Source organism: Peromyscus leucopus, chromosome 18 (assembly GCF_004664715.2).
Source record: "Peromyscus leucopus breed LL Stock chromosome 18, UCI_PerLeu_2.1, whole genome shotgun sequence".
Lineage (NCBI taxonomy): Eukaryota > Metazoa > Chordata > Mammalia > Rodentia > Cricetidae > Peromyscus > Peromyscus leucopus.
The window spans coordinates 1,836,607-1,858,998 of record NC_051078.1 but is presented as its reverse complement, the minus strand read 5'-3'; the positions used below and the strand labels follow the sequence as shown (position 1 = coordinate 1,858,998).

The 22,392-nt window shown below is 51.4% G+C and overlaps 3 protein-coding genes across 5 annotated transcripts; 1 reads left to right on the top strand and 2 right to left on the bottom strand.

The window, feature by feature from the left end:
• Nucleotides 1-2,338: 2,338 nt before the first annotated feature.
• On the bottom strand, nucleotides 2,339-6,378 carry Zc3h10 (zinc finger CCCH-type containing 10). 3 transcript variants are annotated; one of them, XM_028855456.2, is made up of 3 exons: nucleotides 6,303-6,378; nucleotides 5,541-5,604; nucleotides 2,339-4,286 (listed from the first exon to the last, which is right to left on the bottom strand). In XM_028855456.2, exon 3 carries the CDS (start codon nucleotides 4,232-4,234, stop codon nucleotides 2,927-2,929), a length of 1,308 nt encoding a protein of 435 aa, XP_028711289.1. In that variant the 5' UTR covers nucleotides 4,235-4,286; nucleotides 5,541-5,604; nucleotides 6,303-6,378; the 3' UTR covers nucleotides 2,339-2,926. The 3 variants fall into 3 exon arrangements, with proteins under 3 accessions (XP_028711289.1, XP_028711290.1, XP_037052559.1); XM_028855457.2 differs by lacking the exon at nucleotides 6,303-6,378 and adding an exon at nucleotides 5,838-5,978; XM_037196664.1 differs by lacking the exon at nucleotides 6,303-6,378 and adding an exon at nucleotides 5,705-5,805.
• Nucleotides 5,844-8,036, top strand: LOC119086214 (translation initiation factor IF-2-like). Its single transcript, XM_037196909.1, has 4 exons — nucleotides 5,844-6,087; nucleotides 6,189-6,955; nucleotides 7,366-7,389; nucleotides 7,652-8,036. Exons 1-4 carry the CDS (start codon nucleotides 5,844-5,846, stop codon nucleotides 7,970-7,972), a joined length of 1,356 nt encoding a protein of 451 aa, XP_037052804.1. The 3' UTR covers nucleotides 7,973-8,036.
• A 4,758-nt stretch (nucleotides 8,037-12,794) lies between these two features.
• Pa2g4 (proliferation-associated 2G4) lies at nucleotides 12,795-20,772 on the bottom strand. The gene is made up of 13 exons (XM_028855450.2): nucleotides 20,509-20,772; nucleotides 18,281-18,409; nucleotides 17,931-18,036; nucleotides 17,770-17,839; nucleotides 17,488-17,580; nucleotides 15,271-15,334; nucleotides 14,980-15,058; nucleotides 14,530-14,608; nucleotides 14,315-14,448; nucleotides 13,680-13,774; nucleotides 13,447-13,574; nucleotides 13,262-13,315; nucleotides 12,795-13,137 (listed from the first exon to the last, which is right to left on the bottom strand). Exons 1-13 carry the CDS (start codon nucleotides 20,594-20,596, stop codon nucleotides 13,072-13,074), a joined length of 1,185 nt encoding a protein of 394 aa, XP_028711283.1. The 5' UTR covers nucleotides 20,597-20,772; the 3' UTR covers nucleotides 12,795-13,071.
• Between the last annotated feature and the right edge of the window lie 1,620 nt (nucleotides 20,773-22,392).

Genomic DNA, 22,392 nt, shown 5'->3' with positions numbered 1-22,392 from the left:
ATCTGGTCCCCTCTTCTGGCCTGCAGGGATATGTGCAGACAGAACACTGTATACTAATTAAAAAAAAAAAAAAAAACTAGTATAAAAAAAGAAACAAACATCTGCTTCTCAGCTAGAGAGGTCGTTGGCCCACCATCGCAGCTCTTGCATCCCTGCAGCCTGCCCTCGTTTTAGATAAAAATGCCCAATTATAGGATGATCCTTGCCTCCATGATCCTTGCCTCCTTTGACCATACCCAATCCAGAACACTCACTTCCTTAAACCCCCAAACCACTCACTCAAACCCCAAATCGTTTCTCCCCTTTTAAAATTAAAATATATAAGTGTGTGTGTGTGTGGACATGTGTCTGTGTGTGGGTATGTACATGTGGCGTCATGCAGGCACCCTCAGAGTCCAAATGTCGACACTCCCTAGAGACAGGGTTACAGGTGGTTGAGAGCAGCCCAGTGTGGGTACTAGGAATCTCTTAGGTCCTCTGCAAGTCTCTTCCTTCCAAGTGCTGGGACTACAAGTTTGGGCCACCATGCGCCTCCAGTCCTACCACCTTCGTGTGGCATACTCTCATGCTCAATGGCACACTTTCTCTCCCACTGCGATGACTATTAAACCAGCTTGGCCAACTACATGTTGTGTTGCTGGTGATCTGCAGCTGGAATGCATTCACACACCTGGCATCTGCAGTTCTCACAGCACTACTTCTTAGACATCTGGCATAAAGGAAGTGAAGGCAGGATTTGGGAATTCATGACGGTATGTGTAATCATATTCCTAATCATTTATAAGCCATCTTTTCTAATAATCCAAAATTGTGTCAAAAACAAACATTAAGTTTAACAAGATATTTCTAAAATCTGTAAGTAGTATTTGCCCATAAAAAAAAAATTGTAGGTGCTAGATATGGGGGCTCACACCCTTATTTAATCTCAGCACTTGGGAGGGAGAGGCAATTGAATCTCTGAGTTCAAGGCCAGCTTGGTCTACAGGAGACCCAGGACAGCCGGGACCACACAGAGAAACCCGTCTCAACTCCTTCATGCCCCCAAAAAAGGGGTATGGGCTGGAGAGATGGCTAGGTGCTTAAGAGCACTGAGTTCAGTTCCCAGCAACCATATGAAGCCTCACAACCATCTATAATGAGATCTGGTGCCCTCTTCTGGCATGCAGGCGGAACACTGTATATGTACATAACAAATCTTTACAAAAAGGAAGTGTGTGTGTGAGAGAGAGAGAGAGCATGTACAGGCCATACAGGCCATAGTACATGTTTGGAGTTCAGGGTCACTTTATAGGAGCTGGTTCTCTTCTGTGTGGAACTCGGGGCTTGAACTCAGGTCAACGTGGTTGGCAGCAGGTGCCTTTCCCTGCCTCATCTGCCGAGGGTCTCACCATCTCAACGGACCCACATTTTGTCTTCAGTTCTCTCCTTGCCTCACTTCAGCCTCATGAGCAGCTGGGACTACGGGCATGTGCTACAGCATTTCCCAATTTTAAAACACACCTTTTCAAGGACTGGCCATGATCTAGCGCCCCATCTCCAAACCCAGGCGTGACCACTCCAGTGTACCACCAGACAGGCGAGCAATGGAGGAAACACGCACAACCACCTCTTGCTGCACCAGTTTGCTGCCCCTTAGACACCTGAGTTTTTAGCCACAGATGGAGGAGACACTAAAATTTAGGTACCGGGGCCGCTGTTCTCAACGACCCTTGAATGGCTCAAAACCTTCTGGTCTTGTGCAGAGACAGAGAAGTGAGAATCAACACCTTTTCCTGTATTACTTTTTGAGATGAGGCCTCAGGTTGACCTTGAACTCCTGATCCTCTGGCCACCTCCTTCCAAGTGCTAGAATTAGAGGTATGCTAATACCCATCTGCCTTTTCCTAGCATGTCAGAAGCCTGGAAAGCTTAAAGCTCTGGCCATGGAGAAGTGTTGGAGCAGGACAAAAACTGCCATCAACAACTCAGAGAGGCGCCACCACCTGTCCTACGTTTGAATAAGGGAAGTGTCTGTCAACTCCACACCCATATCCCCATTTCTCAGCACACACACCCTCCTTCGTACCTGCCCCCCTAAATGACCCTAAGAGCCCTGGTTACTAAGGTAACCTGGGAACAGCACATGAAGACAGAGACTAGAAACAGATGGGGCTATTTTTAAACTAGACTAGGTGGCTCCATTTCTTTTATCCCACAAAGTGCCTTCCCCAGACCAAAGTCCCATCCGGCCATTTTACATCTCTACCCGTCTCGCTGGCATCCACCCACCTTACACAAGCTACAGAGGAGGTCTTCACCTTCCCCATCTTCCCCAACAGCCATCTAAGTCAATTTTCACTTCCTTTGTTAAAAAATAATGTTCCTTTATTTCTTTGGAAAGTAGTGGGCACTGCCCTACAGATTTCCAGGCCAAGCTTGGTAAGTGAATGTTCCCCTAGTCTTTGGGTTGGAGTATTATGGTCCCAGGCTTCCCAGGGGCCCATGAGCAATACTGGGCCCCAAATCATCTGAAGGCTCATGAGGCCTTCTCTCCTGACCACCCACTTTCCCGATCTCTCCTGGCTCTCCCTCTGGGTGGGGAGTTTTTCTTTCCCATACCAGTGCTGGAACCTGTGCTGTTCACAAGTGAGGACAAGACAGGGACATCTCCAACTTCCTATGAGTGAACACGGTCCCTCAGTCCTCTCTTTCTGCTGGCTTCCAGTCTCAACTCCTATGCAAGCCTCTGTAGGAGTGAGGCCTGAAGGACAAGAGGACCCTTTCAAGAGTGGGGAGAACACACCAGCACAACCCTGCCTCAGGAGATGCTCCTACGAAGTATATTCCTTGTAGTCTCTTGTCCTAGTTTTTGAGTGGCCCCTCAGACAGGGCCGGGAAGGGCTAGGCAAGTGGGGAAGGGCCCCGTGACCCCAGCCCTCAGACGCTGTCAGTGTGGCATGGCTGTGATGCGCATGCTCTGGGAAGCGATGGGGTAAGTCACCATAGGAGTCGTCGTGTGGCTCATTGTGATTCCTGCCAAGGGCTGGGCCATGGACACAGCCACGGGAGCCACAGGAGCCACAGAGACAGCTACCGGGGCCATGGAGACAGGTGGGGGCGCCATCCCCTGGGCGATGGTTTGAGCCAAAGCGGCCGACAGTGGCGCGATCTCAGGGTTCAAGTGTGGAGGTGGGGGTGGTGGAGCAGCAGGAGGTGCAGCATTGGCTGGGGGCGCAGCTGGGGCTCCAGCAGGGGCCACGAGTTCTTGCTGGGACACAGGGCGCGGCTGCAGAGCCTGGCTGCTCAGAGTAGTGTGAGTCTGGGCAATGCCATGGTTAAAAGTGGCAACAGTACCCACAGTGGGGGCCAGGGTTTGCTCAGTCGCTGGCGCAGTGGAGCTCAGGGTCATGACCTTGGCCTGATTGCGGAATTGGGCATTTTGTTCCAGAAGTACCTCATTGGTGGCCAGCAGGTTGCTGACCTGCTTCTTTAGCTCCTCCACCCGTTTCCTGAGCATGGCATTCTCCTCCTCTAGCAGTCTGCACTCTACTCCACGGGGCGGAGCCAAGTTATATTCGTAGGACTCAAAATGGGGGCCATCAGGAGGGCAGCAGCCACCTCTCCGGCGCTTAGGGCCTGGCTCGTGGTCCTCAAAGCCCCTTTCAGGTAGGTCGTAGATATCATAGAGGTCATGGCGTCGTCCCGGGGGCACGGAACCTGTTGATCCTCCACCTCCAGCACCCCCTCCACCTCGAGCATCAAATTCAAAATCCCTCTGCAGGTGACGGAACTTGCACTTGGTTCCTCGCTGACAGTCACCTTTGAGGAAGTCTCGGCAGATAGGGACCTCCTCCTTACCGTTGGGTAGGTCAGCAGGAGAAAGACCCAGCCCAGCCGCCACTTTCTGCCTCAGCCGAGGGGGGAGCTCTCCGGTCTTCTTATATCCATCCTCGTCCTCCTTGGAGCCATGGATGAACCGGCAGTTTGGGCGGCTACACTCCTTGTTTTGGAAGTCATGGCAGAAAATAAATTCATTTTTGCTCACCCCCAAGTTGGACACCTCACTCATGTCTGGGTGGCGGTATCGACAACGCTTGCCTCGCTTGCACACATTCCTCAGGAAGTCTCTACAGATGGCATCTGAGGTGGCCCCCCCACTGCCTGTCCCTGCTCCACTGGCCTCCTCACTGCCACCACCTCCAGGGCCTCCACCGCCGTTTCCGGTGCCGTTGGCATAGTTGTCCCGGTCAGGCATCCTGGTCCCCCCCAACTCAGGGTTTTCTTCCTGTTCTTGCCACTCTTGGTGACTGTTAAAAAAGAAAATGGTGTTCAACAGGGTTCTCCAGAAGCTCCCGCTCTTCCCGACTCTGCAGAGGGCAGTCCTCTGGGGCAATGGCTCTGGAGATGGAGAATCTAAGGGAGGAGATTCTAGCTGGCCTGGCTGACTTGCCAGAAGTTCCGCCCAGGCCCTTGTGCACCTGGTCTTGGTTGGAGTGATTCACACTTGCCTGGCTAACAGAGAAGGCAGAGAGCTGGGATGAAACCACCCTTACTAACGATGATGAGCCAAGGAGGGGGCAGGGAGAGCAGTGTTAGATTTACCTCCCCTTCTTAATTTAGGGGAGGGAAATTAAAACAGGTGTTTGTTGTGTGAGCGGACTGAGACTGGAAACAGTGCTCTAAGAAGGGCTATTTAGCTTTGAGAGCTCGTGGTCGAAGGGGTGCCAGGAACAAAACATCCCTTTGCCCCTCTCCCATGTGAACTTAGGCGGTCTCCATGTATTTTAGAAATCCTGGTGACTGCTCAGGTGACTCGTGTCACCAGCTGGAGGGCAGGTTTTAAAGCTGTTACTCTCCTGGCCTGCTCTACACACAGACCCCTCCACTTCAGGCAAAGAAGTTCTAAGCTGAAGTCTCTACCTCTAGGTTCCCAGGACAAAACTGTGGCAAGGTCAAGGTGGGAAGGAGTTAATTTCATGGGAATGGTGACCTTTCTCTCACCATTCTCCACCCGCCCCTCCATGAAAAGATCCCACTAACATCAAACCATAGCACTCCTTACCCCATAAAAACCCTCTTTATTTATAGACTCTATAAAAGCTTTTCAAGTCTCCTATTTCCCGAGAGAGCTCTGGAATGTCAGTCCACTGCCCTAATTCCAGCCCTCCCTTCTCTCTGTCCCCCAGGAGGACCGGAGTCCCTGCTACCACGTGTCTGAGCTTCTAAAGGTTTCCTAAGTAGTATTCAGGCTCCCCCTGCTGTCCAAATAGTTCATATATTTCCCTTTGGGCATAAGGATACCTTTCCTCGAGTTCCCTAGCTTTGACATTTCTCACTCACACTGTTTCCTTGACTTTGATTTTAGATTTCCCTAAAATGACTAACCAGATTGGAGGCCAGAGACACAACGGGACAGTGGCTCCAGAATGATGACAACCACCTTCTAAAAGATAACGACCATGTGAAGGATGTTCTTAAAGCCTGACCTGTGCTTCAAACCCCACCAGAAGCGGATAACCGGGTATAATATCTTCCTCACCCAATGGTCCCCGAATTAATACCTGAGGTAGCTCAGGTGAAGTCCGGGGCTCCTGTGAGTCTCCACTTCCACATCACTGCTGGGTTCTGAACAAGAAACAAAAAGACCAGAGATTTGGGTGGAAGAGGGGAAAATCGTGAAGGTTAGGGGATGGTTTTCATAAATCGGAATGAATTCTGACAAGACCTCAGGAGCTTCGTGGCTCTTCAGGATTCTCTTACAAGTTCAAACTGAACGCCACCTCAGGGGCAGAAGGGCTGGGACCGACCACTGAAGTCTGGGAAGCTGGGCTCTCGGTGGAGGGTGAGGGGCGCTTTACCTCCAGATGAGAAGGGTACGGGGGTCAGAGTCGGGGCCTGAGCGCTGGGCAAGGGCCACAGCCCTGACAGCACAGGGAGAGGGCGGACTCGGCCCGGGGGCGGCGACCAGGACGGCCCCGGCTCCCCGGAGTTCGCCCAAGTCCTCGAGGTGGCCCGGGTCGGCCCGGCGGCTCCAGGCAGCGGCGCCGGCGCTCGGCAGCGGGCCAGGGGACCAGGACCCCGCGGGAGCGCCGGGCGAGCGGGAAGGGGGTGACATCAGGCCGAGGGAGGGGCAGGGCTGTGACGTCAGGGGCGGCGTGCGCCCCGGCGGCGGGGTCCGTCATCCGAGGGGCTCTGCCGGGGGCCGGGAGCCGGGCCGGCCCGGGCGGACGGGGCTCGTGCGGCGCGGCCGAGCGCGGCCCTGGGCCGGCCCCGACTCCTCCCCTCCGGGCGCGGCCTCCACCTCAGCCTCCCGCCTCCCTCACCTGCCGCCGCCGCCGTAGTTGCTGCTGCCGCCTGCCGGTCCTCTAGCTTCGACAAAGGGCCGCCCACCCTACGGCTCTTCCGCTTCCTGCGGAAGGGGCGACGCTCTAGCCGCCAGACCCGGAACCACACTCTATGGTCCACTCGGCGCGCCGCTCGCAGCAGGAAACTCCCGGCGAGCCTTGCGCGTCACCATGGCAACACGGCCCAGCCGGACCCGGAACACAAGCGGCGCCGACTCCTGCGCGGTGGCGGCGGGGGACGCGCCCACTTCATCGCACGACCCCGGGAGCGCACTGACTGCACCGCCAGCTCCCGAGAGCCCGGGCCGGGGCCCGCACGCTGCACGGCGCTGGCCACACCAACTCCCCACCCAATGGAGCCGCAAGAGACACGCGACAGCAGATTCTCCAGCCGAGAGGCGACAAAGAGGGTTTATTGTACACGAGTTACACCCGGCACGGGGCGGAGGGCGGGCGGACAGGGCTGGTGTGGACGGGGTCTCCGCGAGCCGGCGGCGATGTCCCAGGTCCGTCCGACTCCCGCGATGGTCGCGCGGCCCGGCGACTTGCAGGCACCGAGGCTGCTCCGGCCCCGCGCGCACGGGCGCCGCTCACTTGGACCTCTGCCTCATCTTCCTCCTCTTGCGCTTCAGCCTGTCACGGGAAAGACAAACCAGCCGGGTGTTTCCCCCCCTTCCAGCCGTGAAAACCCAGTCTGCGCCGGATAAAGGACTGATGAGATCGGCGAGCAGTGCGGTGGGCGCCAACCACTGTGCTGGCGCGCCCGACTCCGCCTCTATCCCCGCCAGCATGTTCACTGTGGTCCGGGGACATCCCGACCCCCCCGGGGGCGATCAGCTCCGAGTTCAGGGTCCGGGGACATCCCGACCCCCCCACCGCCGGGGCGATCAGCTCCGAGTTCAGGGTCCGGGGACATCTCGACCCCCCCCGGGGCGATCAGCTCCGGGTTCAGGGTCCGGGGACATCCCGACACCCCTCACCGCCGGGGCGATCAGCTCGGGGTTCTGGGTCCGGGGACACCGCGCCCCGCAGCCCCCGCGTACCTGCGCATTCGCTTCTTCCTCCACTGCAATCGCGGCCACGCGAGGGGGGGGGAAGAGAAGAAAGGACGTTAGCCGGGGCTCCGGCGGGGCCAGGCAGGGGGTCAGGCCCTCCCGTGGGCTCCGGACAAAGGGCCCCGGGGCCCGCAGCGACCCGGCTGCGTCCGTTCAGCGGCGCCCTCCCGGCCCCCGGCCTCCCCCGCCGCCGCGGTCCGCCCCCCTCTCCCCATCCAGCCGTCCCCCGCGGCCCTCGGGAAGCCGGGCGCGGTCCACGGCGGCGCCGCTCACCTTCGCTCTCATGGCGCACGGGACCCTAGGGCGGAGGGAGAGAAGCGACAGTCAGTATGCTGCGGCGGTGGTCGGCGCAGGGGTCGGATGCGCGCGGATGGCACCCGGGGTGCGGGCACCGGGCCACGGAGACTCACCCGGGAAGATGGCGTTAAGGCCGAGAGACCGGCGCGGCCGCCCTACTGCTATTTAATGGCGTGCTCGTGTCGTCACTTCCGGCGACGCCCCCTCTGTCCCCCCCCCAGGGGCGGAGCTGGTGGAGTGACTGACTTCCGGGTGCCTTACTGCAGGAAACAAAATGTTTGGAGTGCGAGTGGTTAGGTCCCGCCTCCCCCGGGATTTAGTTTAAGGCCCTGGTGTTATTTCAGCACGAGCACCTGTTTCCACCAGGGGACTGAAAGATGGGACAATAACTTCCGTCTTCTGCCCCGTTGCTTCTTGGGAGTTGCAGTTCTTGGGAAATGCCTCCATTTTACTATGAGTAGGTGTGGCGTGTAACAGGAATGACTGGTGTCTGCCTGGCGCTGGTGACCGCCAAGCACGCCTTTAATCCCAGCCTTTAATCCCAGCCCTCGGGAGGCAGAGCCAGGCGGATCTCTGTGAGTTCGAGGCCAGCCTGGGCTACAGAGTGAGATCCAGGACAGGCTCCAAAACTGCACCGGGAAACACTGTCTCGAAAAAACAAAAACAGACAAACAAAAAATTACTGGTTCTCGCCTGACGTGTTGGTGCACGCCTTTAATACCAACTCTTGGGACCCGTGGGAGGCAGATGCAGAGGCAGGGAGAGCTCTCTTGAGTTAGAGACCAACCTGGTCTACATAGTGGGGTCCTGCCTAAATAAATACATGGTGCCTGCCTTTAATACTAACTCTGGCCGGGCGGTGGCGGCGCACGCGTTTAATCCCAGCACTCGGGAGGCAGAGCCAGGCGGATCTCTGTGAGTTCAAGGCCAGTCTGGTCTACAGAGTGAGATCCAGGAAAGTGCAAAGCTACACAGAGAAACCAAAAAAAAAAAAAAAATACTAACTCTGCGACCCTTGGGAGGCAGATACAGAGGCAGGCAGGCGTCTGAGACCTGCCTAAAGAAACACATACAAATAATAAAGTAAATAATTAAATATGTAATTCCTAATTTCATTTTTGGTTTGACAACCCCCCACCCACCCCCACACAGAACCCTTCCCCAGTTAAACTGCTGTGGAAATAGTTGATCTCTGAAACTCTAAAGATTTAAGATTTTAGAAACAGAAATAGAGGTAGTACAGGCCTTTAATCCCAGCACTCTGGGGGCAAAGGAAGGCAGACCTCTTAGTTCAAGGCTAGCCTGGTCTACAGAGCGAATTCCAGGACAGTCATGGCTACACACACACACACACACACACACACACACAAGCCCTGTCTTGAAAAACAAAACACAAAATTTAGAAATGTGAAGGTGTAAAATGGCAAGTTGAGAAAGCTTTTCTACTACAAAGCTTTGGTACTTTGGTTTTAAGCCACTATACCTAGGAAATTTTTTTGTTATTCTATGTTTGTATATGCAGGGGCATGCAGGTGTCCGCTAAGGCTAGAGGAGGGTATTTGGATCCCTGGAAGCTGTCTCCACAAGCTGTGTGAGATGTCCAACATGGGTGCTGGGAATGAACTCAGGTTTGAGAGGGTCTCATGGGCTTAGAACTCTTGGTTTTTCCAAACAGGAATTCACTGTGTAATCCAGGCTGACCTTGAACTCACAGAGATCTGCCTCCCAAATGCTGGGATTAAAAGTGTGCGCCACCACCCCTGGCCTACAACTCTTACATTAAGTTAGGAGTCCTTTAACTCCACTTTTAGGGTTATGTATTAGGGTTCTCAAGGGTAACAATTTATACAATATCTCTCTATATAGAAAGGGAATTTATTAGAATGATTTACAGACCGCAGTCTGGCTAATCGAACTCTGGCTGGCTGTGAACAGAAAGTCAAAGAATCCAGTGGTTGCTCAGTCCACAAGGCTGGATGTGTCAGATGCTCTTCAGTTTAGGCTGGAGTCTCGAAGAAGTAGGCTCTAATGCTCGTCTAGAAATGGGCTTGCTAGCAGGCACGGACAAGCTGGCAAAGCGCAAAAGCTTCCTCCCTCCATGATTAGATCTGGAAGACACGTCTTCCCAGCTGGGCAGTGGTGGTGCACACCTTTGATCCCAGCACTCAGGAGGCAGACAGGTAGATCTCTCTGAGTTTGAGGCCAGTTTGGTCTACAGACTGAGTTCCAGAACATCCATGACTAGAGAAACCCTGTCTCAAAAAAACAAACAAAAAAACAACTTTCTAGTCTTATTGTCAAGTGATAACTACCTGAATTACTAAAAAGCAGTTCCTATGATATTTGGCTACCAGGATATGGTGGCACACACCTTTAAACTCATCACCCAGGAGAAATTGGCAAGGAGATGAATTTGAAGCCAGTGAGTTCCAGGCTTGGCTGTGCTACTTAAGACCATGTGTGTTAGCTGGGCGGTGGTGGCGCACACCTTTAATCCCAGCACTCGGGAGGCAGAGCCAGACCTCTGTGAGTTAGAGGCCAGCCTGGTTTACAGAGTAAGATCCAGGACAGGCACCAAAACTACACAGAGAAACCCTGTCTCGAAGGGGGAAAAAAAAAGCATGTAAAACCGTATCTGGCATATCGATTATAATCCTTCCTTTCCAGTGGTTTCCTTAACATTTCCTCATTTTTTTTTTTTTTTCGAGACAGGGTTTCTCTGTGTAGTTTTGCCTTTCCTGGATCTCGATCTGTAGACCAGGCTGGCCTCGAACTCAAAGAGATCCACCTGCCTCTGCCTCTCAAGTGCTGGGATTAAAGTCGTGAGCCACCACGGCCTGGCAACATTTCCTCATTGTAGCCGTGGTGGATCTCTGAGTTTGAAGCCATCTGATCTATCTACATAGTGAGTTCCATAAAGAGACCCTCTCTCTCTCTTTTATCCCCCCCTCTCCCCAGCCAAGGCCCGAACCCAGGGCCTTGTGCTTGCTAGGCAATCTCTCTACTACTGAGAGCTAAATCCCCAGCCCCTAAGAGACCCTTCCTCAAAAACAAAACAAAAAAGTCCGAAGACAAACTGCTGGGATTTAACCATTAACTGGCATTCCCATTTTTAACCCTTCCAACTTCCTTTCAACAGATAGGCCCTGTCAGTCCTGGAACTCAAGGACTCGCCTGCCTTTGCCTCCAGGGTGCTGGAATACTGGTAGGCATTAGTTTAAACCCAGTTTAGCCCTTTGCTCTGTAGCCCAGGCTGGTGAACTCAGACCCGCCTGTCTCTGCCTCCCGAGTGCTGGGACCACTATGCCGCCCAGCGCCCTTCACATTTGAGATAGGATTTGCCAGATTAACTCAGCACTACTCACTGACCTACAACTCCAGCTTGACTCAGAGTTTCAACAATCCAAATAAAACCCTGATGGAATTTGACAGCTGAGCTGTGTCTCAAAGTAAGAAAAAAGAACATCTTACAAATCTGTATTACCAGTCTATATGAACTCTGAGGTGTAGTTGACACATGCCGTAATCCCAGCATTTAGGAACTACGGCAAACTTGCCACATTGCCTTTGCAGTCTTTTTTTTTTTTGTTTTTTTTTGTTTTGTTTTGTTTTTTTGGTTTTTTTCGAGACAGGGTTTCTCTGTGTAGCTTTGCGCCTTTACTGGGACTCACTTGGTAGCCCAGGCTGGCCTCGAACTTAGAGATCCGCCTGGCTCTGCCTCCCGAGTGCTGGGATTAAAGGCGTGCGCCACCACCTCCCGGCTTGCCTTTGCAGTCTTAACATATCAAGGCTTGCATCCTTTACCAAAGTTCTAGATTAAGTAGTCATTTGGGGATCACAAAACCAGCTAGGTGGCACACGCCTTTAACCCGAGCACGTGGGAGGCAGTCAGAGGCTGAAGGATCTGAAAGTCAGCCTGGTCTATACAAGAGTTCCAGTACAGCCAGGGCTACGGAGGAAACGTGTCCTTCAGCTGATCACCACTTCCTTGAGTGAGTCTTCCAACCTCTGTGAGCAACAGGAAAAGCTTGTTAAGAGGTAGCTCAGCTGGACAGTGGTGGTGCACACATTAAGTCCTCCCAAGGGGCAGAAGCAGAAAGGCCAGCCTGGTCTGCAGTTTTCCAACAGCCAGGGCCACACAGAGAAAATGTTCCATTCCCGCCCCCCACAACGACAAAAAAAAAAAAAAAAAGAACAAATGCATAACATTATGAGCAAATCCAAATTTATTTTAATGCCATGTCATTTCAGAAACCTCTTCAGTTAGTGGGAGCCTTGGTTCCCTGGGACATCATGCCAGAGGTACAACTTGTAACCTTTCTCTACAAACCCCCAGAAAGTCATCAAGTCCACAGCTTCTGAAAGTCACTTCTCTTCAGTCTACTCCTCTGGTTCCTGGGTTTTCTTTCATGGGAAGGAACTCAAAATATTTCAAACAGGAAGCTGGGCGTGGTGGCACACGCCTTTGGTTCCAGCACTCATGAAGCAGAGGCAGGCAGGTCTCTGAGGCCAGCCTGGTCTACAGAGTGAGTTCCAGGACAGCCAGAGCTACATAGTGAGACCCTGTCTCAAAACCAAAAAAAAAAAAAAAAAAAAAAAAAAAAAAAAAATCAAATAGTGAACAACAAAAAACCCATTGGGATTTTCAGTGTAGGTTCTAAGATGGAACATGAGGAAAAACCTACTGGTTCCAGAGGTTGGGGTTGGGGGGGCACACACAAAACCAACAAAACCACCGTGGCTGGGCACGATGACTGCTGTACAATTGTGAAAACGGTCAGATGCAGGGACTCTGCGGGACAAAGATGACCTACAAAGGTTTACAAATGAGAATCCATTTGACAAGAATCTCTTATCAGAGACTTCAGCATCAAAAATGGGAAGGGCCTAACCAGACAGATACATCATGAGGAATCTGCCACAGGTGAATATAAAATACCAGTCTTCCTCCCTGAAGGCAGATTGAATACTCAGTGACAGTGGAAACAGAAAAGGACATTGGTGACATAAACTTGAGCTGAGGTTTTAGTGGTGGTGGCTAATTTAGCCCCTTGGTTCTGTTGTAGGGCCACAAACCTTGACCAAGCAGAGTAGAAAAGGCCAGAAAGAGGCGCTTGAAGACGATGGATTTGACTCCTGATTTTATTATTCAATTTCTTTTTCTACTGAAAGTAGTCTTCAGTGGCTTTCGGGAAGCCTGGCCTCCCAAGACCAGAGTCAGTTGGAGCTGGCTTTTCGTTGGAAAGAGTGGGTGAGTGAGTGGGTGGGGGGCTGGGATGAGGGCAGAAGACCCCGCTCTGCTGGCGGTCTCGGGTGGAGAAGACGACTGCACTTCAGAGCCTGGGGTGCGGTGGGAGGGGATGAGGCAGGAGTGACGAGTTGGGGTCCGGGCCACCTCAGTCCCCGGCTTCATTCTCTTCCAACGTCTCCCCGCTGGTGGCGTTTTCTGCGGTCTTGGAGGCCTACATCCCAAACAAACAACCACAAAGACAAAAAGAAAAAGACATCAATTCCTGAAGCAGAGAAGGGTGAGCTCATAGCCCACCATTATCAGAAAAGATCTCCCACCAGAAGATCATTACACACCTTCTTTTTCTTCTTTTTCTGGGTTTTTCGACTTGCAGAACTCTGGAGAAGAGCCTGCAAGACAGGAGGAAGGCAAACGCTGAGAAATGTGGGACAGACAAAACTCTCCGCCTACTCTGGCAATTCTTTTCAGGACTTGCCATAGGTACGTGCCCCATGGTCCCCATTTTCCATTCAACACTAACCTTTAGCTCTGCATCCTGGACTTCCATCTCAGACTTGTAGAGTTCAGGCTCAAAGGGACCACTGGTTATCCTCATGGGGCCATTGGGCATGAGGAGGACTGTAAATTTAAACTGGGCAACAAATTCACCTACGGGAAAACAAGAATCCCAGCTATACTTAGTTCTTTTCTGAAGGTAAAGGGAGGGAAGCGTGTAACTGGGGGCTCTAAAATGAACCCCTTCTCAGGACTCACCCTCCTTCTCATAGAGAACATTAAATGGCTGTAGTAACTCATGTTTGGCACACTCCACCACACCCATTCGAGCCTTCTTCTCATCTTCAAATGCTCTGGGAAGAGAGACAGCATTCAGGTCTCCTTGACAACCCACCAGGTCATTAACACTTGGTTTATTAGTGTGACTGCAAGGGGATGAGGGTGGGGGCAGGGCTGGGGTGCAGGCCAGAGGAGGACTTTCTCAAGCTGGTAGGTGGGTTTCAGGGGTGGAACTTAGGCTGGCAGTCTTGCACAGCTCTTGACCTGCAACTGCACAGGCAACTGGCCCTGTTGTTGAAGACAGGTTCTTGCTCAGTGCAGCTCAGGCTAACTTAAACTCTGCTTCCTGCCTCAGCCTCCAGTGCTGCGCCACGAGCATGTGCCACCATACTCAGCTACGCATGTTTAAACCACTGCTACCCTCATGCAGAAACGTGTTCGGGGTTGCTCTTCTGTACTGTATTCAACAAGGAGATGGGCAGAAGAGGACGTGCACTCAGGCAGGAGCTACAAGTCTGGGCAGGAGGGAGGGCAGGCCGAGGGAAGGGAGGGTGCTTCTGGGTGTGCACACTGAGTCAGATTGGTTCCAGTCTTGTTCTTGCTCTACGCAGTACCTTAAAGTAAACGGCATGGCATCAAAACGTCTCTCCACCTCACTGAAAAAGGCACGTGAAGTTTTCATTTTCAGGCCGTATTGTTTAGAGGGGTCTCGCTTGTAAATGGTGGTTCTCTGTCCTGCATCTTTGGCCTAAGAGAGTTGAGTCAGGTCATATATGGTCTGGTGAGCACACCTTCAAGTCACCCCTTTTGCTAATTACAGAATTTTTACCTTGCCTTCTCCTGAGCTCACGAGGACATCCACAGCATAAACTTCATGTACCTCAAATTCAGCCTTTTCATGGTCCTTCCTAAAAGGAAGAGGGATCCCTAAGAGTGAGCCAGACACAAGGGTGCAAGCCTATGCTCTCAGCATCAGGACTATATAGTAACAACTCCCCAAAAGAAAGACGGCTCATTAATTTAGAGCACATACTGCTCCTTAGAGGACCTGAGTTCGGTTCTCAGCACCCAAACCAGGTGGGCTTACCACTGCCTCCAGCTCTAGCTCCCAGGGGATTGATGCCCCTGGCTTCTAAGGGCACCTGCACTCATGTTTAGACAGACACACTTATAAGTAACCTCTAGTTGTTGGAGAAGGTAACAAAGTAGGGGCATGGACAAATAAAATCTGACAGCTAGTACAGTATGGTAAAAGGCAAAGAACAGGGGTGGCACCCACTTCTGCTGGTCTGTAGGATTCTGGATAATGGTTTTCTCTCCATCGATCACATGCTGCTTCAGTTGGTGTGAGAGCATACCTGTAGACAGGATAAAGCCATGGTACCAGCTGTACAGCCCCCTAAAAGCTTCCAGACCCACTCCCGTAAGGAGCTGACGGTGTAACTATGCCTGCCTGGCTATGGAAACGGCAGAGAAGTCTCTGCCTTAGACAAAGCTAGAGCCAGGAGGGATCCTTAATTCTACCACACCACTCGTGGTCAGACCTTAGCCCCATCATCTGAGATCTCACCTTCTATTGGCGTGCAATTAAATGAGTGAGCAACTTTGTTCCAGGCTTCTGTCACTTGTGTGTTCTAGAAGAACAAGAGCGAACAAAAGGTGAGATATCTGTATTCTCCAACTTATTCTCTAACATCCCCTCATCAAGTGCCAGCGATTCTCATTCACAATCTTACCATTCCTATAAACTAAAACATTTATTTTAAAAATGCAGCCTGGCCAGGCGGTGGTGGCGCACGCCTTTAATCCCAGCACTCGGGAGGCAGAGGCAGGTGGATTTCTGAGTTCGAGGCCAGCCTGGTCTCCAAAGCGAGTTCCAGGAAAAAGCGCAAAGCTACAGAGAAACCCTGTCTCGAAAAACCAAAAAAAAAAAAAAAAATGCAGCCTGGCTATGGTGCCACATGTCTCTCAAGCCAGCTTGGTCTACAGAGTGAATTCCAGGTCAGCCAGGGCTACACAGAGAAACCCTGTCTCAAAATAAAAACAAACAAAAAAATTGCTCTCATAAAGATGATCCAAGTTGGGGCTGGAGAGATGGCTCAGAGACTAAGAGCACTGGCTGCTCTTCCAGATGTCCCGAGTTCAATTCCCAGCACCCACATGGTGGCTCACAACCATCTGTAATGAGATCTGGTGCCCTCTTCTAGCATTCAGGAATACATGCAGACAGAATACTGTATACATAATAAATAAATCTTAAAAAAAAAAAAAAAAAAAGAAAAAGAAAAAAAGATGATCCAAGTAGACAACAGTTCTTAAAGAACAGAGCAGATCTATATCCCAATCCGGAAGACAAGGAAACATGCTCAAAAAGGTTAGATGACTTGTCCAAGGCTGACCAAGTATTCAGTGGAGAAACCTTGCCAAACCCCTATTTTCCAATGCCAAGTCTAGAGTTTATTCCTTAGCATTCTACCCAATGAAGAATAAACAACAGAAACAATAAAGCTTATTTTTAATTTTTTTAAAAAAAAGTCTGTGCTAGCTGGGCAGTGGTGGCACACGCCTTTAATCCCAGCACTTGGAGGCAGAGGCCAGCCTGGTGTACATAGATCTGTTTCAACATAGACAAAAGAAAATATACATTATTACTAAATAAATATCACTTCTAGGAGTCAGTTCTCACTTTGTCAGTAGGTCCTAGGGATCAACAGGTCAGCAGGCTTGGTGGCAAGGGTCCTTCGGGCCCCAGTATTCCCTAATATTCTTTACCCAAGACACTAATTTAGTCCACCTGCCACACAGCCACAGTTCAGTTTCACTTTTCCTATTTTACAGATGAGGAGATTTGAGCTCAAGACTTTTTTTTTTTTCAAGACAGGGTTTCTCTGTGTAGCTTTGCACCTTTCCTAGAACTCACTCTGTAGCCCAGGCTGGCCTTGAACTCACAAAGATCCGCCTGGCTCTGCCTCCCAAATGCTGGGATTAAAGGTGTGCACCGCCACCCCCAAGACTACTCTTGATCAGGTGTGGTGGCATACGCCTGTAATCTCAGGGGAGGAAGTTGGAATCAGTGACACCAGGGGGGAAAAGATGACTTTTAAAAAGTTAGTACATAGATTGAATGATTCCACAGCTACAGACTAACCATGATGCAAAAACAAAAAAACAAAAAAACAAAACAGTAAGAATAACAAGTGTATACAAGTAACAGAAAACAACTGTGAAGTCAATGTCATCTAAGGAAACAAGGGCAGAATTTTCAGGAGAAAGCATGCAAGCAGTAACCATGAGGATGAAACACAAACTGAGTACAGGTGCGAGGAACAGAAAAGGGGAAAAAGACAATGTCTTAAGTTTTGATCGGTTCTCTGAAAACTTAAAACTTCAGGGATAATGTTCACTGACAATCCAACATGCTTAATGTTAGCTCATAAGAACTCTACCGGCTCTAGACTTCCTTAGTTTGGTCTCTTAGGCATGAATTTGCCTGCACTTTTGGTATCCTTTTTATGCAGTCTCAAAAAATTTGTTTCAAAAAAACAAAACAATAACAACAACAAACACCCTGTTTCATTGTTAGTTACCTACCTCAAGTATTTTGGGGTTAAAGTGCACATACAAAATCTTAAAATGGCCTTTATGGGCCCCATAGTAAGAAATTACATTGTCCTCCTATACTTCCAATAAACTGTGGCAGATCTCAGTTAACTGCTGCTCCTAGGTGAGGCTGATTCATTTTACCTCTGCTTCTGCCAAGCTTTGCAACTGGAAGGAAGAACCTCACCTGGTTTCCAGGCTTGACCAGTCGTAAGGCGGCTTCGGCACAAAGATGAGCTGCCTTAATGACATCTGCTTTGCGACCTGTGACCTGGGTGCCCTGTGGAGAAATGTAACAGTATCATCCTGAAAGGTCACTAATGTGTGTTTCTATGCAAGGTCAGCCAGTTACATGAGGTTCTCTAGATATCCTAAAATTATGTGGTACTACACAGTGGAGATTAAAAAAAAATAATGGCAGTATATCCCCCTACCAAGACTGAACAAAGTTGAACAGCATGCTACCTACCTGAGCTACACCAATTACAAAAGTGTGAGCCACATTAGCAATGAAGCCATCCACATGGACCCCAAGGTCACTAAAAGGCAAGCACAGAATACTGCATTAGGAACCCACACTGTGTAAATGTGTAGAAAAATGACAAATACTCTAGAATGGCTTATCCTTACATTTTTACCAAGTCACCTTCCTTGAGTATATAGTCCTGGTCACTCTTCAAAGGGGAGAAGTGGCACACACAGTTATTTACCGAAATGCTGGTAGGAAAGGCAATACCTGCAAAAAGAACCATCAACCTTATTGCCTCACTGTCTCGGGAACACTTGTTGCCCTTTAGAAAAGGGAAGGGATTTTTATTTTAGGGACTTGCTTAAACTTACTCAGTTTAGATTGGGAAGGAAACTATACCCATCCCATTTGCTACTCCAGATTTCCAAACATCTTAACTAGAGATGGGTGGAGTTATAGGATGGATGGGGTCAAATGGGAGAAATTAAGAAGGGAATTCTTTCCCTTTTACCTTTCTTCATTTCCTTTTCTTTCTTGAAGATTTTCCCGGTCTCTTCCATAATCATGGCATCACCTTTCTCACACAGGCTCAGTACTGACACACCTGAGCTGGAAGCTTCCACCAAAGATCGAAGTACCCCTGGGGACAGAATCCCATCAGGTCAGTCCTGCACGCATTTAATCATCTAATTAGACCTGAAGTTGAATTCATTTTTATAACACTCCCTAGTGCCATTGTCTTAGGCGGAAACTGTCCTGGTACAAACTATCCCCTTCAATATCTACATTTGTTTGTTTGTTTGTTTTGATTTTTTTTTTTTTGGTTTTTTCGAGACAGGGTTTCTCTGTGTAGCTTTGCGCCTTTCCTGGAGCTCACTTGGTAGCCCAGGCTGGCCTCGAACTCACAGAGATCCGCCTGGCTCTGCCTCCCGAGTGCTGGGATTAAAGGCGTGCGCCACCAACGCCCGGCGTTTTGATTTTTTTTTTGATATACCCCTGGCTGTCCTGGAACTCAGAGACCAGCCTGCCTTTGTCTCCCCACAAGTGCTGGCACTAAAAGAATGCGCCACCATACCATTCTATCTTCCTTTCCTAAAATAAAAGGTTAGTGCTCACTTCTCTCCACTTGTCACCTAGATAGAAGGCCTTGCACCTTCCAAAGATGTTATGGTATACAAAATCATGAGCGTTAGGGAACTGTGCCCAAGATACCCTGTATGCACAGGCAGAGCAGAGAAATTTATAGGCGTCAGGGACAACGGCAAGGTACACGTAGAATTGCTGAGTCAAAGCTGAAGCATTGTTAAATGTTGCCTTCTTTCCTAGACACTCTAATTAGGTGTTAGTAATCACAATTTATGTAGATGCATTTCCCCATATACAAGTGTATAAGCCCAGGGGAATTAATCTAAGGCCTCAAAGATTCAGGGGACTCAAGGTTTAAACATGTGATCAGTTTCAAAACTATCATCTTAAGTCACAAATGCCTAAAGCTGTAAATTGTAGGGATGGAAAGTTTGTCTGATTTAAACCAATAACATCAAATACTAAAACATCACCCCAAATAGGAGTATTATTTTGTATATGTCCTCTTTTATGACCCATGGGAATTCTAGGTTTGATTTCTTTCAGTGTTTTGGTTATTCTTTGGAATCCTGAGAAAAACTCGGGTTTAACCAAAGGCATACCTTCTTCTATTTTGTCAAGACCATTTTAAAGCCCTAAGAGTTTCTATCTCCGGAAGTGGCTTTTAAAAATGGAAAGAAGAGCCGGGCGTGGTGACACACGCCTTTAATCCCAGCACTTGGGAAGCAGAGATAGGCGGATCTCTGAGGCCAGCCTGGTCTACAGGAGTACCAAGACAGGCAGGGAGGGAGGGCCGCACAGAAACCCCGTCTCGGGGGAAAACAAAGTTATCTGCCCTAGTGGCAGACAACTGCTGAAGAAGAGCAAGGCTTCAATAAGAAATGCGTATGATGATCCTGAAATCAGTGTTCCTCCCCGCCTCTCTCTTTCCAGCATTATCGGCAGGCTTGCCCAGCTGTGTGTCTAAGCAGAGCACTGTCAGGCCATTCCACAGGCTGGGGCAGCAGTCATTAAGCTCTTCCAGAAAACCAGGTCTCTTTCGGAGCTGTGTGAGAGGCTCCAGACGTGCCCTCCAACGGTCCCTCGAGCCAGGCCAGGGGAGAAGGGGGCCCCCGCCAGGAAGACCTCACGTACAGACTTTAGCAAAGCACGTGGTGGGGAAGCAGGGCAGTAGAGGAAGTGGGGAGCCAGCCGTCCGCACGGGGGACCTGGCAACACGTGCCAGCCTGGCTCCCACGGGTCAAGACCCGCGACTGCCAGAGGGGCGCTTGTGTCGCCAACAGCTGGGAGCTTCCTTTTCGAGGTGGCCTCGCTGCTGCCAGTCGGAGGAAGCAGGGATCCGGACAGACCGACGGGTGATGGGCAGAAGACGACGCGCCTTGCCTCCTTACCAACCGCCTAGGGTCGGAGCCCGTCCGGGCCCCTCTCTGCGCTCCTCGCGGTCGCCGGCCCGCACCTCCACACTCTCCAGCCCAGGCATGGCTGCTCAGTCCCCGAGGCGACACCAGATCTCCCCACCACGTCGCCCCCGGTCGTCGGCGCGCGCCCCTCGGTGGCTCACTCCGCAAGACCCAGCCGCTCCAGCCCCTCCGGAGACAGCCCCAAACCTCTCCCTCTCAGCCTCGAAGCCGAGACCCCCGAGGCCGCACTCACGGTTGGCGATGTCGCCCCCCATCTTATACTTGGTCACGACCAGGTCCTCGGCGATAGTTTGCTCCTGCTGCTCGTCTTCGCCCGACATCTTCCGACCACCACTACTGCAGCCTCACTTTCCCTGAGCTGCGGCCTCCGTCTCCCTTGCCAGCCACAAGCTGTAGGCAGAGTCTCTTCGATCCGCGAGGAAAGCGCGAGCAAGCAAGGGAGCAGGAGGGCGGGCGGGGAGAGCGAGAAGCTGCGAGCGCGCGGGCTGAGGCGCAGGGCACGCTGGGACAATGAGTCCGGCCGGCGGCCAGCCTCCAGTCGCCCTCGTGGGCTCGGGAACTACAATTCCCAGCCTGCTCCTCGCGCCCCTCCGCCAGGCCCTGGGGCCTTGCCCTCCCGGGTCTGCGCACGCCGGAATCGCCGGGCACGCTGGGAAGGGTTTGGCTCCGGCGGGAAGGCGGAGCCGTTGGGGAGCCTGAGGGAAAGCGTGGTCTCTCCGGGAAAAACCTCCCTCACCGGAGAGCGGAGCCAGGACTCGTAACAGAGGGGGGCGGGCTACGCGCGGCGGGGCGGAGCTACGCGGGGAACAGGGTTGGGAGGCGGCTGGGCAGGGTGGAGCGGGGTGGAGCGGGGTGGAGCGGGGTGGAGCGGGGTGGAGCCGGGGCGCCGGGTCGGTGTCGGCACACCTAGGGCGGTCATCCCGAGCGTAGCCTTGGACTCCCGGGTAGGCAGGCGGGACCGGCCCGACCAGTCCAGTCCTCCTCCCCCTCCTCCGCCGCCGGGAGGGCGGGACGGGCTGAGCGGAGGTGGACGACGTGGGCGCGGGAGCGGGCACTCAGGACAGCCTGGGAGGTTATCCATTTACCATGGCCTGCCGACTGCACTCGAGTAAAGCGGCACTGTTGTTGGTGCGTTTGCATCCGAGGAAACTGTCCGGGAGGTATTGGGTCACTCTCCAGAGAATGAGTTCTGAATCATTTCCAGCTTTGTGTATTCCACCTGTGTAGGAACACACGCACACGCACACGCACACACACGCGGCGCTGTGCTTTTTGGCGCTTTAGTTTTACACTTGCTACTTTGTAGCGATTCCCAGTAAAACCGGTTAATAAAAAGGAGGGAGGGAGGGAGGGAGTTCCCAGCACCCGTGCCAAGCAGTTTACAACCACCTGTAACTCCAGCATTCTTGACTTCCGTGGGCACTGCATTCACCATCGCCAACCCCCACTCCTTCACATACACGTAATTAAAAATACAATTTAAATAAAGGTTCGGGGACTTTAGATAAGACATAGTAAGAATGTCAGGAGCAGAGAAAGCTACCCATCGCTAAGAAGCAAAGCAAAGGGACAGTCTCGTGCACTTTTCGGTTGACAAGAATAAAACAAACAAACGAACAAACTTTGGCATTTTTATTCAGACACGTATAAAAACAAAACAAAAAACTTTAATGGTACAAGAAGACATTTTTCCCCAGTTCCCATCTAGGAAGGCTGAGGTCTGAAGATGGATCCTCTTTCTATCCCACCAGAAGTTTCTCATTACTGGTTCAGAATAGCTCTTAAAATACGAGTCTCGGAACCTTTGTGAATTGGCTTGTGAGGAGTGTATATCATCAACATATGTGGGCTATGGCTTACACAAAAACGTCCAGTTGTTTGTCCTTCCTGAGATGAGAAGCCAGGGTGCCGGAGGGAAACGTGGCCGTTGGCATTTGCTCCATTCAGTGCATAAACAAGGAGTCTGGTAGTTCACTCTTACAGCCTTTGGGAGGCTGAGACAGGATTGCAGTTCAAGGTCATCCTGGGCTACATAATTCCAGGCCAGTCTACAGAGTGAGACCCTGTTTCTGTTTCTCTCTCTCTCTCTCTCTCTCTCTCTCTCTCTCTCTCTCTC